This window comes from Rhinolophus hipposideros (assembly GCF_964194185.1).
Source record: "Rhinolophus hipposideros genome assembly, chromosome: 13".
Taxonomy (NCBI): domain Eukaryota; kingdom Metazoa; phylum Chordata; class Mammalia; order Chiroptera; family Rhinolophidae; genus Rhinolophus; species Rhinolophus hipposideros.
The window spans coordinates 35970938-35993699 of NC_138059.1; the positions used below are offsets into that span (position 1 = coordinate 35970938).

Below are 22762 nucleotides of genomic sequence, written 5' to 3' on the forward strand. Positions count from 1 at the left end.
AGGGGTCTCGAGGAGGATGGAGAGGTGGGCCAGGGCCAATTAACATCAAGCCTTGTAGGCTGGGTAACAAGTTTGGATTTTGTCTTAAGAGTAATGGACAAACACTAAATAGTTATTATTAGGACAAGAACTAATCCAATATGACTGGTGGCATTATAAATGGAACGCCATGTGAATGCACACAGGGAGAATGCCATGTGAAGAGGAAAGCACAGATTGGGTGATGAGCCATAAACCAAGAAACACCAAAGATGACCAGCAAACCATGAGAAGCTAAGAGAAAAGACTGGTGTAGATTCTCCCTCACAGCTCTCAAAGGGAACCAAACCTGCTGACATCCTGAACTTATAATTCTAGACTCCAGGGCCATGAGAGGCACATTAATAAAAGCTATATCTAAGTGGCATGCTTCTCTAAGTTGGGGTCAGGATAATGACTGCTACTGAGAAACATACTGTGCACATAGCCAAATTTTGTTCCTTGGGAATGAATAAGAATAACTCAACAATAAATGAATTAGTTCCCAAATTTCATTTTGCTAACAGTTTTTCAAGAATATATCTCTTTCATTCATTAAATGAGAATACTTTCAATTACTGAGATATTAGAGCTATATGGAGAATCCATTTTTTAGTTACAAAGTATCATGGATGCCTCTATAATTCCTAAACACCACAATCCTTTTTATCTCAAACTGGAAACTAGTTAGTGGGTAAACTACGTATTTACTTTTAAGCAGATCTCATTACGTACCCTTTATTTGTCTCACTTGTGATTTCAACTTCATTCTTTAGCTTTATTTCACTTTTTTCTCTTTAAGATTTGTGAGATAGAAGCAGATTTTAACAAGGAGTTACTTTTTTTCTCAGAAAGCTATAAAATATTCCTAAGGGGTGGTTTAAAAACAGTTTTGTAACACCGGGGCTGGAGAATGGACTTGACTGTTAACTAACAGACTTCCTTCTTCCTACAATATAGACTATCCACACTGCAGGGTCTAGATAGTGGCCCATCCCTACTTCTTACCTCAGTTAGCTCCCATGTAATACTGATGGTCCAGCAGAGACCATAACTACGGATCAACAAGGCCTTCATGGCCCAGCCCCAGAAATGTCCAAACGCAAATATATCAAAATGACTGATAATCCTCTCCCAGGTGATAACATGGCAGTTCACAGCATACTCCTGTTTAAAGTAAAAAGGAAAATAATTAATGATACTCTAAAAATCAACTTGCTTCCAGGATTCTGATAATAAATGGGAACTGATATGACCTTGACGACTGACATATGTCGTCCTGCCCAATAAAACAATTTTAATAACTGAAGATTCTTGAGGAAAAATGGACAAGTGTTAGAACTTATAAATTAGAACTGTTTTGCTTTGAATTGCAAAACCTGGGTTAAAATGAGAAACAAAATAATTTTACAAAGGCTTAACACATCCTAAGGAAGCTATGTCACCCGACCATAAGGTAGCTATGCTAAGGCCAGTAACAAAAACATAATAAAATGCCAATAAAAAAAGGAATAAATCGAATCCCAACAAGTTAGGAAATTTAAAAACACATCTCTAAATATCATGGATTAAGGAAGAAATCATAATAGAAACTTAAAATATATTCGGTATTAAATGATAATAAAAATACCGTATTATCAAAAATGATGGGATGCAGTTAAACAGAGCTTAGAGGGAAGTGTAAAGCCTTAAATGCTTATACTAAAAAAGCTGAAGCAGTCAACTTCAGAAACTAGAAAAAACAGAATGACCCCAACTCCAAAATGTATCAGATATTAAATAATTCAAATATTAAAAAATTACAGAACTTTTAAGAATTTTGGTTCCATTTTTAATATCTTTTTGTTTTTAATATATCCTTAAGCAATTTAAAATCAACATTACTTAATGGAGGTAACAGAAAACTCTGCCTACCTCCCAACTGGTCTGAGGGCTGATCTCCATGGCTCCATCCTCACCCCCACTGCCCAACACTTAGCCCAATACCAAGTCCTATTCATTTTACCTCCCCAAGCATTTCTTTTCTCCATCTCACCAACACTATTATTCCTTGCTTAGATGTCCACGATAGTTTTGAAAATTATGAAATATTTCAGGTATTCAAAAAAGTACAGATGATGTTCTAATAAGTACCTGAGTACCCACGTCCAGGGTAAGACTATAGAGATTTTTAACTGGTCTCTGTATTCACCTTTGCTTCCTGTAATTGATTCTCTATGAACAAAATGATTTCTCAGATTATGAATCAGATCATTTTGAGTGTGTGTGAGTGTGTGTGTGTGTGTGTGTGTGTGTGTGTGTGTGTGTGTGCCGGGAGCTGGGTATGGCATCCTTCTCAGTGTAGAAGGATCTCCATACTACACGCTCTAGGCCTCCTGCCCCACTCTCTCACAGTTGGTAACCGTGGAAGAAGAACATATGAACTCCAAAGTCTTTGGACATTATTTGCCTACACATGCCACAGAGAGTTCTCACCTGCTCCCTCCTTTTGAGGAAAAGCTTGTGGTTGTCCAGGAGGATGGGGAGGAGAAGCCTGACTAATTCAGGGGAAAAGGGGATTTTATTAGCAAGGCCACATGGCCCAAGTCTAAAGCTATCTGCTCCACTGTGCTTTTTCCAGGAAGAAATCAAGCCAATATGCTGCACTTTTTTTGTTTCCAAACTCGACTGGTGATGGGGGTATTATTAATTGACGCCCTAAATACCAACTTTCCATGGTCTTTTACGGCCTTTAATTACATTTAGAATAACATCCAAATTCCTTATCTGAATCTCGCCAGCCTCAGAAACTGCCCTCCTCTGCTTCTTGATTTTTACTCTCCTTTAGCTCTTGACTGATCTCAGTTCCCCCAAGTAAGGGCCTCCTCACTGGCTATACTCCCTTCCTGAATAATGGCCCCAACCCTCTACCCTCACTTTGGTTGGCCAACTCCCATTCACTTTTCAGTTATCAGCTTAAACATCAGATCTTCATGGAAGCCTACCCTGACTTCCCAGACTAGATTAGGTCCCTTTTGTAAGTTCTAACAGCACCCATTTCTTTCCCTTTATTGTCCTGCACACATCATGCTTTCTTGGTTCTATGACACATTCTTTACACACTGGAATAGTTAAAGAATTGGGATGAAAATTCCAATATATTACAATGTTTGGTGCATTTAATATAAGGTTTCTTTTTTTCCCCCTCCCAAAAGCCATACCTATAATTCATGGCACATCTTAAAATTAATGTTGACTTCCTGACCCCCAATGATCAATCTTAATGTTATGAAAAGAGAGACAACCAGACAGCATGTGCCTCCTAGTGTGACACATAACACCACCTATGGAGTAGTCCCACCATAGAACATAGAACTAACTGGAATCTGGAATCAGCTTCTACATCTAACATCCAGTTTCCAGGAAATATGGGGCACACGGAAATATGTTAGATGATACCCTGCAAATGCAAGTTGCAAAATCCAGACGTGAGAAACTCTATAGAATAAACAGTATGGTTTCTTTGACAAATGAACTTCAAGGTAAAAAGAGGTGAGGCGGGACTATAGATAAAAAGAGATTTCAGAACTGTAGCTAATGCAATGTGTGGACCTTGTCTGGATCCTATTTTGAACAAACCAACTGTGAAAAAACCTTTATGAGGTGATTGGGGAAATTTGAACACTGCATACTGTTAACTGATAAACAATTGAAAATGACACTGCAGTTATATTGAAGGAAAAAAGAAGTCCCTATATCTTAGATATAATATCTGAGAACTGTTGGAAAATAATCCAAGATGTGAGGGGTAATAATGAAATATGATTAGGTAATGTGTTGATAAAATTTTTTGAAAGTGTTGAAGTTACCTTGAATATAAGAAAAGGAGCCAACAATTATTAATATTTGCTCCATTTGTTTCTTGGAGGCTCTACGCTACAAGAGGACAGGGAGCGTTCCTACACTTTTCCCCACTACCACCAGCATGGTATCTACCACACAGGAAAAGCTTATTTATTAAATGGAAGACTGCTGCTTCAGACAACCCAGTTTACAAATGAGATGTGCTTTCAAAGCTTGTCTGAAGCTTAGAACACATATTTTTGAGTAGGATTAATATTTAGAAAAGTAGGAAACTTTCCAGACAATTATACAGACACACACACAAAACTGCCTCTACTAAGGTTTCAATGACCCCCCCCCCAAATCCTATTTTATTAATGTAATTGTAAGGGAAAAGGGAATCTAAATTTCAACGTGCGGTACCCGGCAAGGACTCGAGCCTATCAAGATTAGGAGTAGGTAGCAGCACTGAGGAAGTGAGGAGAGCAGATGATCCTGGGAACCAGGGAACTATAGACTCTCTGTCTTGCATGAAGATCTTTCTCCTTACCACAATTCTATCAAAGGGAAGGTGTTTCTCTAGAGCCATCACAGTCCTTAGAACTGTGAGAGATTACTATAAAGTAGTAGAAAGTGATTAGATATTAGAGATACAGACTGAGGTTTTCTAGCACCAGCTGGAAGCCTAAAAGCTGAAAACAGGCTCATGCTTCTATTTTTTAGCGAGAAAGAATTTGCCAATACTTGAAAACTAGATTTCAAAAGCTGGTTTCAGGTCTTTTGGGGCTGTCATTGTGACAAACGAATGTCCTTGTGATGTCAAATTCCTAAGGAAGCTAGATGTCAAAAGCATTATTAGATTTAACCCCCCCACCTTGCTGTGAGAATGGGATCAACAGAGACTCACCTGGAAATCCACATACAAGTCAGTTTATTCAAAAGCCCAAGAAAATTGTGAGGGAAAATATCTTATCTGAGGTATCCTTCTCCTAATCTCTATTTCACAGACTTCTGTGAATGCCAAAGCACTTAGAATTATAACTATATACATGAACTATATACTTGAAGACCAGTCCAAAGGGAAAGTACGGGTTTCAGAGACAAAGGGATCCTACCAGCCTGTGCTCTGAGTGAAATACTCATCCTTTTTAGCTTCTTTCCTCATGGGTAAGATGGGGATATTAATGTCGGGCATGCATGTGAGAAGCTTATACAAACTCAATATAAAGCCCAGCATAGCACCTGGCAGAATTGACAACCCACAATCAGTCACTGCTATCGTCTTCACCATAACAGTCATAATTGTTACTGTCATCATTAGAAGCTGTAAGTCACCCTGTGCCAGCCTCTTCCTTAGAGTAAGAAACCCCAACAGACTTTTCTCCCTGAGATTTTAAAGTAATTTTTGGCATTTTTATTTTTGGCTATAGTATGTCTTTTATAAAAGTTAAAGAAAAAATTCTAGAAACACCATTCCAAGAGTCTGACCAATCTCAAATACGGTGGAAGGATTATTTCTCAGACCTTTTATTAAGTCCCTTCCCATTGTTTCTTGTTTGTTGAACAAGGGCCTGTTTATGGCCCAAAAGTGTGTTCTCCTTTTCTGAGCATCACTAGCTTTTTCTTCAATCTGTACCAAATGTTAGGCATTAAAAAAGCGGGGGCAAGGGGAGGGCAAGGGGGGAGGAACAGCATTATAGTATAAAATAGTCAGTAGTTTTAGATAAGAATAAAGTTATTTTCTGTGGTTTAATAAAAATAATGAGTGCAGTGGACTAAATCATTACAACTGGCCCTTCATGTAAGCAGGTAGGAAGGATCATGGCATCAGGGCCAGAGTGGGAAACAGAGGTGCTGAGGGTGACAATGATGAAGCAGCTGCCGCCACCATCACTGAAAACTTGGTGTGTGCAAGTCATCATGCTCGGCTTCGTAGATAATGTTACTTCATTTCATTCACAGTAAACTCCCAAAATAAATATTATTTCACTTTATTAAAAAGAGAACAGGCTAAAAACTGCGTTGCCTAAAATCCTACAGCTAACAAGTGACAGAGGCACAATTCATACCCAAGGCCATCTGACGATAATGTCCACTCTTCTTACCATCCCCCTTAGCTCCAAGTGAGGATTTCAGTTCCCTGACTATATCACGTACCTCATCAACCTGCCGAGACTTGGTTTTTATATATCTACACAAGAATTACGGCAAAAGAACAATTTAGAACGTACAACCAACTTCCTCCTACAACCAAGAGCCCACCAATTTCTCTGAGACCACCGACAAGTACATACCATGATATCTGCTTCCCTCGTGGCATAACGAAGATTCGGATCTAGCCAGTACATTAGGGATTTCACCTGCTCGAAGTTCAGGAAGAGGAGGAAAACCAGGAACAGGAAGTAGAGCACACTGAGTCCTGAGGGAAGCAGAAACAACCTCACATTGAGAAAGATCCAGGTGTCAGACACACAAAACACATTAGACTCAAATCACTTATGGCCAAAGCAGACAACTGATTTGTAACAAAGCGTGTTGAGACTCCCATTACAATCTTATATTCCCTTTGATGAGAGTCTGATACTCAGTCCTAATTCAGATTGAGAGGGTCAGTGATAGTTGATGAGAAAATGATGCTTAAGCTGAGATCTGAAGGACGGGCAGACAGAGGGTGCGTGGGTGGGGGTGGACGGGTGGATGCAACATTCAGGCAGAGAAAGGTATGTAGGTAAGTCCCTGGAAAGAGAAATATCTGGAAGCTGGCATGTGGCTGGGGTGATGGCAGAAAGGGGAAGGCAGTAAAGTGACACTGAAGTAAGAGTCAGATAAAACAAGGAGCACTTGATGGGTTTTAAATAGGGAAATAAGATGATCTAGGTAACATTTTACAAAGCTGATTCTGGTTGCTGTGTGGAGGGTGGATGGAGGTGGGCAAGGCTGAGTGTGGACAGCATAGTCTGGGGGACACTTCAGTAGTGACCAGCGTGAAGTGCGAGAGGTGGCCCAGGGCCACTCATCCACATCTTAACACTTGATATTAGCCCTTGCGGGCATTATGTTACTATCACATCATATCATAATTGGTATCCTAATCATCCCAGGTCATTTAAAAATAAAGTTAATCTATTTTAAGAAGGCAAAAGCCTGTTAATATATTTTAGAAAGGTTTAAAAACCAATCACCAGTGGCTTTGTCATTTCTTTCTGTCGAACCTGCTGAATGAAAATGTTAATGTAAGACATCTAGATACTGTGATACAAATGACCTTGGATCACAGCACCCCATCCAAATTTGGCTCAGCGCTAATCTGCAAAGAGCCACTCCAGAGGAGAGAATACCCGTGGCTGGAATGGAATCCCCTGTTAATGGCCGCCCGTGCCAGACCTTCCAACAGGGAGCTCCTGGTCCCTGGAGAGCTGGAAACAGGGGTTTGAGAGTAGCATGGCCCACCAAATCATGCATCCCAGGGAACAGGGAGCACGTTTTTAGGCATGTAGGTATGTAGTTCTCCTCAGGTTTGTCCTTACGTACCAGCTATTTTTACAAATTTTCACCTCAAATGCTCCCCACTATACTTTTTTATTATAGTCCTTTCAAAATAATTACTTTATGACAGAAAAAAAGTATCTGTGGAGCAAGGTTCTTAAACTGGAGTTCATGGTTGGACTTCAATGTCTGTGAAGCCCAGATATAATATGCAGAATTGTGTGTGAGAACATGCATGTGTGTGTGTGAGTCTATAGTTATCAAATTATCAAAGGGCTCCATAATCCCAAAAAGATCTCAGGTAAAAAATAAAACTGCTCATTACCTATAATGGACCACTTGAAATAGAAAAAACTCAGATGTAGTCAACTAGCTGAAAATAACTTTTAACTTCAATCAGCAATACTATTAAGTTCAATATTAAGATGTAAGTATGATGCAACCAGGATTATCTTTTTAAAAGTGTAAATGAATCATGTAACTTCTCTGCAAAAAATCCTCCCATGACTTTCCACTGTTCATATCTACAATCTTTACTGGCCCACAAGCCCGTAGGCTTCCATCTACACCCAACTCTGACCACTCTCTCACTATTCCCCAGGGAACTGCAATGCCCTGGCCACAATGGTCTGGAACACATGAAGCTTTATCTAGCTGGGGACCATTTTCGTAGCAGTTCCTTGGCCTTGCCTCCCACCTCCCATTTTTGCATGCTTAGATTCTTCTTTGCATGCAAGTTTCCGATTAAGCATCCTGCCTTCAAGCCTCCTGTCACGCAAAAGCAGCTATCCAGTCACTATCACCTCATACGGTTTTAATAAATGTCCTAACATTTAAGCAACAGCTGATATTTTTGATTATTGATTTGTTTAAGTTTGTTTGCTATAGTTGTCTCCCCTCCTTGGAGCCCCTCCAGCCTGGAAGTGTCACTCCTGGGCTGTTTGGCCCTCTTGTGCAGCCTCAGGGCCAGAGCAGCCTGCCACACAGAGGTACTCAGTGAACACCTACTGAGCAAATGATGAAGACTGACCACTAAATTCAAAGAAATTTACTTATGATCTCTGAATATTGAAAGAAAAACAAGCAATCTTGAGCAAAAATGTCCATCTTTAGGGTCCTTTTGGGTAAGATTACATTTTCATAAGTTAAAATAATTTATTTGATATCTTATTTAGGCAAGATGAAACCAACAGCTACAGTTTTGAGGATCTATTTTAAAATCCATTCAGGTGATTTGACTATTTGGACTAGAAATCAAATGAAAATGAGACATCCAATATTTATATTAGATGCTTATCACTAAACCTTAGTTCAAATCAGGGCTCTTTGTCTAAAGACTTCTCCCTTTTCCAAGTTCTTTCTCATTCATAACTGAGGAGATTGCTGGGTTTTCAATCCTACTGGTGCTGAGGAGACCAATGTGCTCATAGGATGCACTTGAGCTTGCACTAGCAAAGAGAAACACGAAGATGCATGAAGAAAACCAAGCCTTATGTATTCCCCATGTCAAATCCTGTATATATTAAGAGACAACAGCATAAGAAAGGGGTTAAGTGGAGTTGAAACACTCCAAACAAAACTCTAAACAAAAATGTATTAGAATTTTTGTTATCACCAGTTTTGTGGCAAAGATTTTAATAAAAAATTTACATTAGGAACACCAAGAAATAAAAAGCTATAAAGTTTTACTGTAGAGTGGTAAATAAAACTGTTTCGATGATATACAGAAAAAGATTTTTTTAAAGTAGAATATATTTTCAAATCTAATGGGTAACTCACCAAAAACCATTCGCCATAAGGCTGGATGAGGTCGAGTAAACGGACCTGTGGAGAGAACATTATAAGGTTAGAACAAAATGATTTCAAACAGAGACAAGAATATATTGCCGGTCTCCATAAATAATAAAAAGCTCTCCACTGTTAAAATTCTTTTTCTACATAGATATTTTGAAGTCAAAGTCTAGGTTGAAATGTTTTATCCACATTGTAACAACCACAGCCAAAGTCATAACAGGCATCAATCTCCACAAAAGGTTTTTTGTTTGTTTTTTAATTTTTTCTTTAGACTCAGATCATTATTTCCCATGGAAACAATGTTATAACAGTGAGTAGGTTACCAGGCTAGCCTTTAAGTGTATGTAATACATATTGTACTTAACAAGTGAAATCTCCCTGCTACCCAGGAGCTCTGGGAAAGAGGTTCTGGACATTGTGTGTACTTGTGGTGGGAGAGGGGTGGATTGGCGGACTCTGACTCTGAAAATGAAAAAGAGAGAACTACTGTGCTTTGAAAATCAGTGAGGTGGGAGTGAGACTGAAAACAAACCCTTTGAGCACTTGAACATGCTAGTGCAGTAGCTTTTGATCATGAACTGTGGTAACAAAATACCTTATACCTGGCAAACAAGTTCCTCTACACAGATGCAGATTCCACACAATTAACTTTTACTGTAAGTGATACACCGATAGATTTTATTTTTTATCTTATTTCATTTAAAAAAAAAAAAAGTAGAAGAAACCAAGCAAGCTGGGCCTTAATCTGCCACATTGATTTATCACCAACTGAAGGTTACAACTTGCAACGGTTGAACACTGCCATGGGCATCTGACCCATCTGGGGCTGCCCACACTTTTGAGACGGCCTTCCTACACTTGGAGAATTTCCAGCATTATGGATCCCATATCTCCAGGGGAGATGCCACAGCTTGCTGCCCAGCCTTCTTTATAACCAGAGCTCAGTTCTTTAGTTGTACACATGTCAGACTTAACCTCCGGAGCTGGTGATAGTAAAGGCCAATATGTACAACTTTTCTTTCCTCTCTCCTTTTCTCTCGGGCCCTGCCCAGCAGGGACAGTAGTGGGGGAAGTGGCGCTGCTCACACGGGTGAAGGTGGTACTGGTGATTGTGGCAGTAGCAGTTCCATTAGAATTTGCTGAAGAAGTGACAGTGGGACAGACTGTGCTCACTGGGGTTTCCTCATTAGGCCAGTCTGAGTGACATGGAAGTTTCTAGAAGCTTGCCTGAGACCTAGTTTCCTAGCCTTCTATGATTCCTCCTGGAGCCATCCAATATCCTATAATAGGCTTTTTAATCAGCAGAGTTAGTTTCTGTTGCTTACAACCTGGAATCCTGTCTGAAGCAAATATTACATTGTAATTTTCAACCTAAAACTCACTCTAAAATCTATCTCTTCTTACAAAGACTACATTGAACCATATTTTAGCAGCTTTCTTTTGATGAATCAAGTTCATATCAGGAAAATCAGTTACAAGTATCCCCGTCATCCAATTCTATTCATTCCTGAGTTTTAGACGGTAAGAGTTCAGAAGGTAGGTTAGGATCCTGAAAGACTGCTTTATCTAAATTAATTTGGTGTCTGAGTTTTAAATGGCAAGAGAGGGATTTATTTAAAAGTTTATCCAAATCTGTTCATTATCTGGGTTCTGATAGCAAGGGCTCAGACAGCAAGGAATACCTGTGATCTATTTAATCATCTGCTCTGTCACGTAGGGTGTCATGTGGGTCTCTGGTCCCGCTCCCCACATAAGAATGCAGGACATGGCGAGGCCAAAAAGGAACACCCACGGAGCCACAGATAGGGGACTCATACCATTATTATATTCTCGCTGGCGGCTGGGTTGGAGACACAGGAGGCAGGAGCAATATGATCCGCAACCCGTCGTCCACTTGTCTCTGCCAACCAACTTGCTAGCTGCAATCCGCCCACTTGCTAGCCCACTTGCTAGCTGCAATCCGCCTCTCTGCAATCCATAATCTACACTCCGCCACGCCACACCACCACGCCACACACTTTGCTAGCTTGGCCACGGCAGTTATATCAGTGACAAATGGCTAACAGGTAACAGCAGATGGCCAACTAGTCACAGCTGAGGACCATCTACTACCTGAGCCAGCACCTTTCCATATGAGGCCAAGAGCCTGGAAACTGCTGTCTGGAGCTCTGTCCCCACAGCTCCTTTCTCAGAAAAGCACAGTGAAGCATAGAAACTAGAATCCTCTTTTAGGTAACATAATGCAGTTAACTTGCTTCAAAAGTTATTAGAAAACTGATGGCTAAAAATGCTGTCTTTTAAGTAATTTTATGTTCCTGATACTTTTCTTCACTGATTTTTGGTTGACGTCTCTTGACTTGTCATCATGAATAAATGACTTTTGTACTATGATGGCTGTCTGGCTTGAAAATATTACTTCATCCGTACCACTGAATTAACCTTTCAGACCTAACATGGGACCCCAGCTTTCTCAATGGTTTTGTCTTACAAGGTCTGACTCTAAAATTTTATGACCTATTATTTGCTTTGCAATAAAATTCCATGACCAAACAACACTTAAAAATCATATAAGTAATGTTATTCTCAAGAGCAATCATATTAATTTATAATAGTCAGCAGTACTTTCCTAAGCACAAACTGTGTACTAGGCTGGGGGCTGAGTCACCCCACACATTATCTCTTAGTTTTCCTGACAGCTGGGTGGTGATGGTGGTACCATCATCCCCATTTACAGAGAAGGACACTGAGCCTCAAGGGGTTTGCCCAGTCTCATAGCTCACAGGACTCCATTCCAGTCTGAGAGCGCATATGTACTTTCCCATCAACTCTGTCAGGCCTGGGCCAGCTCAAGAGGGGGAGCAGAGGGTCTGAGCTACGACCGTGTCAGGGCCAGGGGAGCAGGGAGAGAAAAAAGCTGGTGAGTGGTACTGAGTTGCTGTAACCTGGAATTGATAATAAGTTCAGGAAAAAACTGGAAGGACAAGGAAAAGACAGGGAACTGATGGAAGATCCCTCATAGCAACCAGTAGAAAGGCCTCTTCCACCTGCAATTACTTTAAGTGAAGCCTGTTGAAAACAGACCCAGCCCTTGCTTATCTGACCCTAAGTAGTACGTTCCAGAGTAATTTAGAGGATAGGATGGTTGAGGAATTTGGGGGTAGGGGGCCTTACAGCTCTTCTTAACCTAGCATAAAACTGCTTCAGCCAAGGGTCTTTCTCTGTCACCCAGTGATGCCCTGTGACAGGCACACATTGTTCCAGAACCTGAAAAGAGAATTTTCATCTCACTGCAGTGCTGTTTGGTTTTCTTTTTTTTTTTTTAAGCCTTATCTTGACTTATCCCTAAATGAATTCTTTCCTCTTTTCTTTAGATTTCCCACTTACACATCATATCATATCACAATGTTTCTCAAAAAATACAAGATTTAAAAATGTCCTTTCAGCTTTGCAAATTGAAATGCATTGGATTTGAAAAAGAATTCAGAAATCTGATGTGGTGGGTTTCAGAAGAGGACAGAGGAGTACCAAGGTCTCTGCCCTGAACTAGGTAGGTGGGAATCATCTACGTCTTTTACTCACAAAAGGTAAGGTAAAGCCCTGGAATGTAAGGTGACCCTTTCAGGAGTGAACTTCAAAAACCCAAATGCAGGTTTCATTTGAGTCATCAAATCTGCCCACTTCTTAGAAGTGCATTCTAATAGCATTACTGATTAAGCGGACCATCTTTACCATCAAAGAGAGTAATTCTGCTAAAAGTATTATTATACTTTTTTAAAAACCTAGGATGAGGCTGGTCTTTTTCTTTAACGAACCTTGATATTTATGCTCACTAGATCACCCGCACTTGACTACTCCAATCAAGTCACCTGTTTTAAAGCCATGCTTTCCTCAGCAGGCGTCTACCCAGGCATATTCGCACGACCGATAGCCTTCCTGAACATTTGCTTTACCACACATCTTACTCCCAACTAACTGTTTACAAGTGTTCCAGTAAAGGGAGGATTCCTTCTCTTCCTCTGAAGTGCTCCATCTCAGGTTATGTTTATTATCTATACTTTATTTCTAATCTGATAAAAGCTGTCAGGAAGAGTCTGGATGTCTAGTTCAGGGACTCTTCTCCTTGATCATGCAGAGAAATGCAGAAGGCTTCTTAGAGTCATGGTGAAGAAATGAGTGCTGATTTTGTTTTGGATTGTGTTTTCTTACTAGGCACATTTAAAAACTGCATGTTTTACCTTCTTCATCAGTCCCTACATCTAGAGTACATAATTTTAATCAGATATTAAGAGCAAGTTTAATTTCAAAAGAAATAGAAATCAAATGTCTTTGTCATAAGAGCTAGTTAGCATTGAAAAAACTACCTCAGAAATTGGAAATAAGGTCATTGCTTGACTTGCCAGCAACAGTTATACCTATGAATAACAAAGTTTAAGGGACCCAACCTTAGGGAGGTACAATTCTTTTAACAAGAGTTAGAAGTTACATTTGTGTCCTCAGGCCCTCTTAGTTTGCTTCTTCCCTTATTTTTTCACTTTACTGAGGTATAATTGACAAAAATATTTGATTTTATTTTAAAAGTTTAAATGTCTCTAGAAAAAAAACCTAGAAAAGGTAAAATTATTTCAAATAAGCAAATTTGAAACATAAGAAATAATTTAAAAAAAAAACAACAAAAAGTAGTGGAACAGGAGACAGAGAATGAGGGGAGACGAGAACTTTTTTAAAAATTTTATTTTATTTTATTTTTTAATTAAGACTTATTGGGGTGATAATGGTAAGTAAAATTACAAAAAATTAGGTTTCAAGTGTACAATTCTGTACAATCATCTATATATCACATTGTGTGTTCACCACCCAGTCAGTTCTCCTTCCATCACCATATATTAGTATTTAACCCCGTTAACCCTCATCTACCACTCCCCTCCTCACTTATCCTCTGGTAACCACTAAACTATTGTCTGAGTTTTTGTTTCTATTTGTTTTCTTATTCCTTTGTTGCTTTAGTTTTATATTCCACTTATCAGTGAAATCATGTGGTTCTCAACTTTTTCTGTGTGACTTATTTCACTTAGCATAATAATCTCAAGATTCAAACAACAACAAAATTTAGAAGACAGCGAACCTTCCAAATCACCTTCAAACCTCAAAAAAATGTAATTAGCACCATCTTTAGCTCAGAGAAGCAAAATGAGCCCAAAGGACAAAGAAGGATAAATATCAGGAAAATCAAGAAGTAACCACTAGTTAGCTCTCCTCAAAATACTGTAAAGTTCTGAACGGTGTTTCTCTTGCAGGTAAGTGAAGCAAAAGAGAGGACTAATTCTGTGAACTCTTTTGCTGACAGATTCATTACTTAATTAACATATACTTATTGAGAGGCCACTGTGGGCCAGGCACTGGGGGTACAGAGAAAGTTTGGGTGAGGTGGGCTGGGAGGAGGAGGAACAGTTCAAGGAAGCCTTCAGAAGCCAGAAAAGTACACTAGAAGGTCACCTGTTGAAAGAAATCTCAAAGCCAACTGGAGACTGAAATAGGTTTCTAAATTTCACTCCAGGGATACAGTGATACACTTGAACGTCAGTTGCTATAATGAGATGGAAGTAGTATTAAAAAAAAAAGAATGTCAAGGGGACCAAAAGAGAATGGGAGAAGAGACAATGACAGAAGAGAAGTATGAAGTGGTTGTCAGACCCTTTCCTTACCCAGTCTCATCTCGGTCTCTCCCCCCATGTCTATTTATAGGACTGAAGAAAGGACCTCTTAAACCTACGCTTGGCAAAGGAAATTTTGTTGAGTGTCCAGTCCTATCCCATAAAACTCAGGGGTAAATTCTAAGCCAATGGAGGTAATCCTGTTCTTTTATTCAGTCCATTAGACATACTAACAATCTACTATGTGCCTATTCCTCTAGACACTATAAATTCCTGTCCTGGGTTCTGGTTGGAGAGAGGCATGTGGCCCAATGTTAGACAAAGAGAACAGAGGGCTAGTCTGCTGGAGGGTTTCTAAGAAAGGTTTCTTCATGCTTAAAAAAATACACAGAAAGAAATGATCTGTCCTTCTGCTGGCATTGTTCAGGACTATATGTCCAGCACTGTAACAGTGACCTGAGGATCATTAGGGAAGCAAAGCACAGGTTAGGATCAACATGCTAAAGACGGTGGATCAAAAAGAGGTAAAGAACTGGGGTCTTCATGTCACTGAGATACTGAGTAGATGGCCAACCCTGGAACTATCTATCTCGGAAACTTCTTAATAATGTACAAAAGTAAACTTTTCTTTATTCTTTAAGCCATTTTGAAATGGGTTTCCTATTGCTTGTCGCCAAAAGCATCCTATTATAAAACCCTATGGAGAAAATCAAGAGCTTTCTTTGTTATTTAGACTGTACAAAAAGAATAATAGGACCCCCTCCTGTAGGAGTTAAGCAATTCTACCACGCAGCGTATATAAACTCATACACATGAGACATATGGATACAATCAACTTAGGCCTATACTCAAGCATGCATGGCAGCCTTTACTAGGTCAAGGATAAATTCCTTTGAAGTTGCCAAAACAGAACCATTCTGGGAATGCTATCCACTGCAGATACTTCCCCAAAAAGTGCCTTTCAAGGAGAAAACAAATGTTGGGCTCTGTTTCTCTGATTCATTTTCATTACTTAATTTGAGAATATGTGCCAAGGGTGGGGGAGAACAGAAAATACCATGTTTCCCGTAAAATAAGACCTAGCCAGACAATCAGCTCTAATGCATCTTTTGGAGCAAAAATTAATATAAGACCTGATAATTATATTATATTACACCCAATCTTATATTATATTAAAATAAGAGCTGATTATCCGGCTAGGTGTTATTTTCGGGGAAACACAGTAAGGAGACAAGACTGGAGCAAGTAGAGGCATGTGTATTCCACTCAGAGAAGCAGTCATCCAGCATCATGGCTCCTGGACTACTGGCCTGAAGTCTGAATGCTGGCTCTGGGAGAGGACAAGCACACAGCTCAGAAACACCATTTCCTAGTGGTCCAGCCAATTCCCCCATCATTTCTATGGCAATTCCCAAAGCCACGCCAAACTTAAAAATATTCAATAACATTCTTTAAAGTGGAAAACTAATCTTAACGTAAAATGTAAATAAATGGATCTTTAGAAAACAAGGTAGACCCAATGTGTTTGCTATGTACACAAGGCTTCAAGAGACTCCCTCTCAGCACTCCCTTTCCTAACATCCTAATCCTTCTTACAGAGAATATTGAATTGCTATGGTCCTTTTCCATGTCTGTCTGAAACCTTGTTTGGGGCATGTTCTGCCTTCAGATGAGTGGTAAATGAGAGCATGCGCACATAGACTTGCATGTGACCCATCACCCCTTCCTCCTTCCTTTCCTATTTCTTCCTTTCGGCACAAGAATGTGTTCCAAACCACATTCTATCCTGTGCCCGTCCCACTATTTCGCTCTGGAAACACATAACTTGTCTGGTTTCACAGGTTCACTCCAGGAGAGGAATTTTGCTTCAGGATGAATCTTCCATTAAGTCACCCAGTCTATAATATTCTGTTAGAGCAGCCTGTACTGACTAGGACAGCAGATTTCCATATCTTGAAAGGTTTTCACAGAAAAAAAAATTTTTTTTAATCTAAAAGCTTGAGTGGTTGGAGAGTTAAACGCGGCTCCCCAATAACTTGGCTATCTACAACAATTCATTCTCTTAAGCGTTCAGGCTTGGTTTTACTGGTTGGAATATGCTATCATAAAAAAACAAATAGTGCTACAGAAAGATCAGCAAAAATATAGCACAAAATTCCACTAATACTGTGATTTATAATAAGAAATATGTATTTGGAACAGGGTCTTTTTCCCTGTATCTGACACAGAGCTCCTAAAACTCCCGGAATTTCCTAAGTGATGAGACCAATAAAGTGTTTTGTTATGTTAATGAGGTGACTACAAGAAAGCACCTAAGTATGGGGACTGGTTGCCAGTGGAGCCAACCATGTGATTAGCGGGTTGGAAATTTCAGTCCCATTCCCAGGCCTTGGAGAGGGGAGAGGGGCTGCAGATTGACTTCAGTCACCAATGGCTGATGACTTAATCAGTATTGCCTATGTGATAAAGCCTTCATTAACCCCAAAAGGATGGGGTTTGCAGAGCTTCTGGGTTGCTAAACTGTGTAAATGCCGGGAAAGCAGTGCTCCTAGGGAGGACATGGAAGCTCCTTACCCTTTCCACATACTTTGTATTTCTTCATCTGGCTGTTGATGAATAGCCTTTGTAACAAATTGGTAGGGTAATTTAGTGAATAAACTGGTTTCCTGAGTCTTGTGAGCCTATCTAGCAAATTAATGGAACCCAAGTAGGGGGTCATGGGAACCTCTGATTTATAGCCATTCAATCATATAAGTAAGTGCAGGTAAAACCTAGACTTGCAATTGGCCTTTGGAGTAGAATGGGGACAGACTTCTGGGACTAAACTGTGGGATCTGATGTCTCTGGGTAGACAGTGTTAGAACTGAATTGAATTGTAGGACACCCAGCTGTGGTCAGAGCATTGCTTGTGTATGGGAAGAACCCCACCACCCACTCCCCAACACACACACACATTGGAATTGGTACTAGAACTTATTATCATGGTATATTTCCAGGTAGCAATCAGTAACATTCATAATGAGCTTTGTATATTACACATTGTAGTCTACTGAATAAATAGGAAGATAGAGAATAAACACATCTTAAAATATCATATTTAAAACTTGATTGGGGACTACGGAGCATAACTCATAAGAAAGACTGAGACAATTTCAAAATATCACAAGTGTAAAAGAAACAGGATACAAAAAAATGAGCATTTAGAAATGGTTACAGAGAATAAGACTATTCTAGGGAGAAGGTACTGAAGGGGAATAAGAAAAATTAAAGCAATTGGTAAGGGACAACTGAGATGAAAGGATGAATGGCAGAATACCAAACTAATTTTTTAAACGAAGTTTTTGCTTCACTCTATAATCATAATGGGGGGTAAAATTCATAGTAATAATTGTCTTTTTTTACCTGCTGATAAAAACTCATACCCCAAATGTATAATAAGCAAAGTTTACTGTGATAAAAAACATCACTATGACAATAAATTATTAAGTAATACTCATTATAGCACTAATCCCCATCCTTAGCAAAATGGAGTAACTAATACTTGAGTATTTACAACTCAGCTAATAATAACAAAAATAGCAACTGACATTCATTGAGAGCTTGTAATTTGTCAGGTATTATTCAGAGAATTTAACATGTACTGAGTTAACCCTTAACAGTCCCTACCTGTTATCTCTATTTTATAGAAAGAAACTGAAGCACTCTTAAAGAGACAACAGAGCTAGGAAGTAGCTGAATGGATGGTCTGCTTCAAGAGCTTATTCCCCTAACCACCACACTAAACTCTGATTATTTTTTTATTCCACCTTTTACTTTCATCTTCCAGATGACATGCATCTCAAAAATACCAAAAGGGCATAATGCACAGGAGAAATGTGATAAAGTAGCACATCACTTACCATTGGGGAAAGCCAATACACTGATGATAAGAAAGAAGAAAATAACAGAGAGGATACCCCTCCAGATGTTGTCTTCTGGGACTGAGTCATCCCTGAAAACAGAAAAAGAATATTGAGTATTCATTTTCAAATCTATGTTATATGTTATAAAAACTAGGGGATTGCTATGGTAATTTATTCTGCTGAGCAAAGTCATTACCCACATACTATTCATTATAATTTCCTGAAATAATACAATCTCATAATAAAGTGCAGTTCTTACAAGGCAATTATCAACTTTACACAGCAACACACATTCTAGTCAGAAAAAACATTTGAGAATCACTGTTCTTTTTTTAAAAAATATACCAGAATGTGAAAAGGTAAGGTTATTTTGGAGAAATGCCTTTTAGTTTCAAGAATAAGTAAAGATGACCTTTATGATGCAGACTGTGGCAAAGAAATTTTTCAGGAATCATAAGATTATAAGGAAGGCCATAGTGCAATGAAATTATATAATAAATTCTTAAAAGTTGGTAGTTCGCTATCTAAGGGATTAATAAAAAGAGGGGAAGAGAACCGCCCGGTGGCTCAGGAGGTTAGAGCTCCATGCTCCTAACTCCAAAGGCTGCCGGTTCGATTCCCACATGGGCCAGTGGGCTCTCAACCACAAGGTTGCGGGTTCAACTCCCGCAAGGGATGGTGGGTTGTGCCCCCTGAAACTAACAACGGCAACTGGACCTGGAGCTGAGCTGCACCCTCCACAACTAAGACTGAAAGGACAACAACTTGAAGCTGAACCGCACCCTTCACAACTAAGATTGAAAGGACAACAACCTGACTTGGAAAATAAGTCTTGGAAGTACACACTGTTCCCCAATAAAGTCCTGTTCCCCTTCCCCAATAAAATCTTAAAAAAAAAAAAAAAAAAAAAAAGAGAGGGAACGTGTAGTAAAAAGAAAGTACCAGTAAAAAAAAAAAACAAAAAAAAACAAAAAAAAGCATGTTAATAGAAAACAAAATATAAGATTTAAAATTAGACCAGAAGGCAGAATTGTAAAGAAAAGAGATGAGCTTCCTTTCTGTCATTCCTGGTCATTTCTAATTTATTACTGTATTCATCTCCTCTATAACTCCAGTAACTGAAAAGATTCCATTTGTTGGTTTATATGTTGTCTGTCTTCCCTATAGAATATAAACTTCTGAAGGCAGGGAATTATTCACTATATCCTTGCAGCCTGGCACATAGTAGGCCCTAAGTAGATTTGTGGACTAATTATTGACTAGGGAGAAAATTTATTGTTTAAAACCAAATAAAATTTCCCAAATGGAAAATTTCTTAATGTTGATGATGGAGAAAAATTAGGTTTTGACAGTTTACATAAACAGAAGAAGAAGGAGAGGGAGAAGGAGGAGGAGGAAGAGGACAAGGAAGAGGAGGAGGAGGAAAAAGAGGTGGAGAAGAAGGAAGAGGAGGGGGAGAAGAATCTAGTAACATATTTGGGCTCAACAGAAGCAAACAAAGGAGGGAAAACAGAAATATAACAGTAAGATTTTCTAAATTGATAAGTACTGAGACACTTGGGAGAGAGAAGTTCAGCGTTTTACTTTAAAAATATGTAGGATGTATAGAGAAAAGGAAATACACCAAAAGTTAAAAATGGTTGCCTTTCTGTGGTGGGACTAAGTGTTTTTTGATAGTACTATGTAAACAATTTTGTATTCTGTTCTGTCTACTGGGAATTATATAAAAATGGTATTTTCATATTTAAAAAAAATGTAGGATGTGTAGACAGAAAATAAGAGATGAAACAGAATGGAAGGAAATATTTTAGAGATGAGACTAGTAACAATAAATTTAAAAATGAATACAAAAAGATGAGTTTACCTGAGGAAGGAACTTTCAAAAGACAAATATCAAATTAAGGTTAATCATTACTAAAGGAAAAGAAAGATGTTTAAAAAAATGTTAGAAAACCAAGTTACCATAGATAAACATTTTAGAGTCTCAGAATACATGAAGAGGTATGGAATGAAAAAATAATGAATTACATAACTAAGGACTAGATCCTGGGATATTGTTTTAAAAACAGAAATTAGACATCAACTTCTGTTTAGACTAATTTTCTGCATCCAATTAAATAATTTCCAGACTTATGACAGGATTGAACATAAGGCACTAAAATAAGAGATCATACAGGTCATAAATGTTTCTTAGATCTTCATATTGCCAAACAGCACTAAGACTGATCCTGGACAAACAATGCTTGACTGTTAACTTTATACAGATATGATTACAAAACCAAACTACAGAGTCAGCCATCCTCTTGCAGTGAAGTACAATCTTATTTTAATGGACACTAACAAATTAACAATTACATTAACAACTTGCCCAGAAGTTATGAACATGGCCCTAAGAATGCCAGCCTGATAAAAATACCAGCCAAATATTTACTAGGGTACTTGTGATGCCCTTTGGCTTAGGCAGGGAATCCCCAAATCCAATTTCAAGGAACAACAGCTTCTACTGAAGAATGGCTAGACACAGAGAGTGGTAGGACACAATGTCCTCATTCAGACCAACATCACACTACTGATATTGGTAATGATGATGATAATAATAATAGCTCTTCTTTATCAAGTATCTACTGTGTACCAGGCACTGAAACAGGCAGTTTATAAACACTATCTCTAATTGTCATAACCCATTTACAAAATGGGGTATTATCAACCAAATTTTACAATTGTGGTAACAAATGCGCAGAAAGGTTATATAACTTGCCCAAGGTTGTGTAGGTAAGAAGTTGAAAAGTCAGCATTCAAAGTCAGGTCTGACAGGCGCTGAAGATGATGCTCTTCATGCCAAGCTGCCTCCTGAAAAAATTATGTCATGCTAAATCAATGTGGCTCATGTTAGATGCACAGGGATAGTATCAAGAGAGTTTGACAGGGCACACAATTTGTACGGTACAAAGTAAAAGCAAGTCTGAAATGAGCAACTGTTGCCTGGAAAAAGAAGATTGATTCCATAACTCATACTCTATACCAAAATATATTCTGGATGATTCAGAAAATAAAAGTAAAAAAAACAAAACAAAAAACCATTTCTAGAAGAAACAATGGGAGAATAAAAAACCAAAACCAAAACACACCATTCTCAGAGTAGGGAAGACTTTTTTAAAGTATGACACAAAACTCAGAAGTCATAAAGGAAAAAAATGAATAAATTTGCACAGCAAAGAAATCAGTAAAGAAAAAGTGATAAACTTGGAAAAATTACTTGCAACTCAGGTCAAGGCAAAGTGTTAATTTCCCTAACACACAAAGCACCCCCCAATCAATTAACAGAAAGAACAACAAATGGTCAAAGAAAAACAAATAGAAAAATGGGCAAAGGATATGAAGACACAGTTCAGAGTGGGAAATCCAACGGCTCTCAAACAAGTGAAAAGATGCTCAACCTAGCTCATGGTAAGAGATGGAAAAATTAACACTAAGGGACCATTTTTTATCTACCTTATGGACAAAGTAAGAATTGAATGACTGAGCTGGTAAGGATACGAAGAAAAAGGTAAACAGGCACTCACACATTGCTAGTGGTAGTATAAATTTAAACCACTTTCATGGAGGGCCATTGGCAACATATTAAATTTACAATTGCATATACCCTGTGGCTCCACAATTCCATGTATGGGAATTTATCCCACAGACATACCCTCAGTTGTGCTAAAATGACGTATGTACAAGCTTGTTCACTGGTACATTACACATATTAGCCCAAGATTATAAACAAGCTGAATGTCCACCAAAAGGGGACCAAATAAATAATTACCCCATCTCATAATGAAATACTAGGGAGCCATGAAAAAAAGCAGCTTTTATGAATTAACTGAGAAGAACAATTTAAGAGATATCCTGAAGTAAAGAAAGCAAGTTACAGAACAGTGGGGATAGTAAACAGCTGTTTGCGCAAAAAAGGGGGCATGTATGAGGTGTGATCAACAAATACAATGAATGTTTAAATTTAAAAAACAATTATTACAGTAAAAGACACATTGCCATTGATCCCCCTCAAAATACCCCCCAACCTCACTTCAAACAGACTTATCCCAT

At 38.7% G+C, this 22762-nt stretch overlaps 1 protein-coding gene across 2 annotated transcripts in view; it reads right to left on the reverse strand.

Annotated features, from left to right (window-relative positions):
* Positions 1–22762, reverse strand: part of PTDSS1 (phosphatidylserine synthase 1) — a 71408-nt gene that overhangs the window by 38091 nt on the left and 10555 nt on the right. For both annotated transcript variants that reach the window (XM_081071145.1, XM_081071146.1), the window contains exons 2-5: positions 18671–18762; positions 9106–9150; positions 6135–6259; positions 1027–1185 (exon numbers count right to left, since the gene is read on the reverse strand). In XM_081071145.1, the coding sequence (XP_080927271.1) occupies positions 1027–1185; positions 6135–6259; positions 9106–9150; positions 18671–18762 (421 nt within the window). The remainder of the gene's footprint in view (positions 1–1026; positions 1186–6134; positions 6260–9105; positions 9151–18670; positions 18763–22762) is intronic.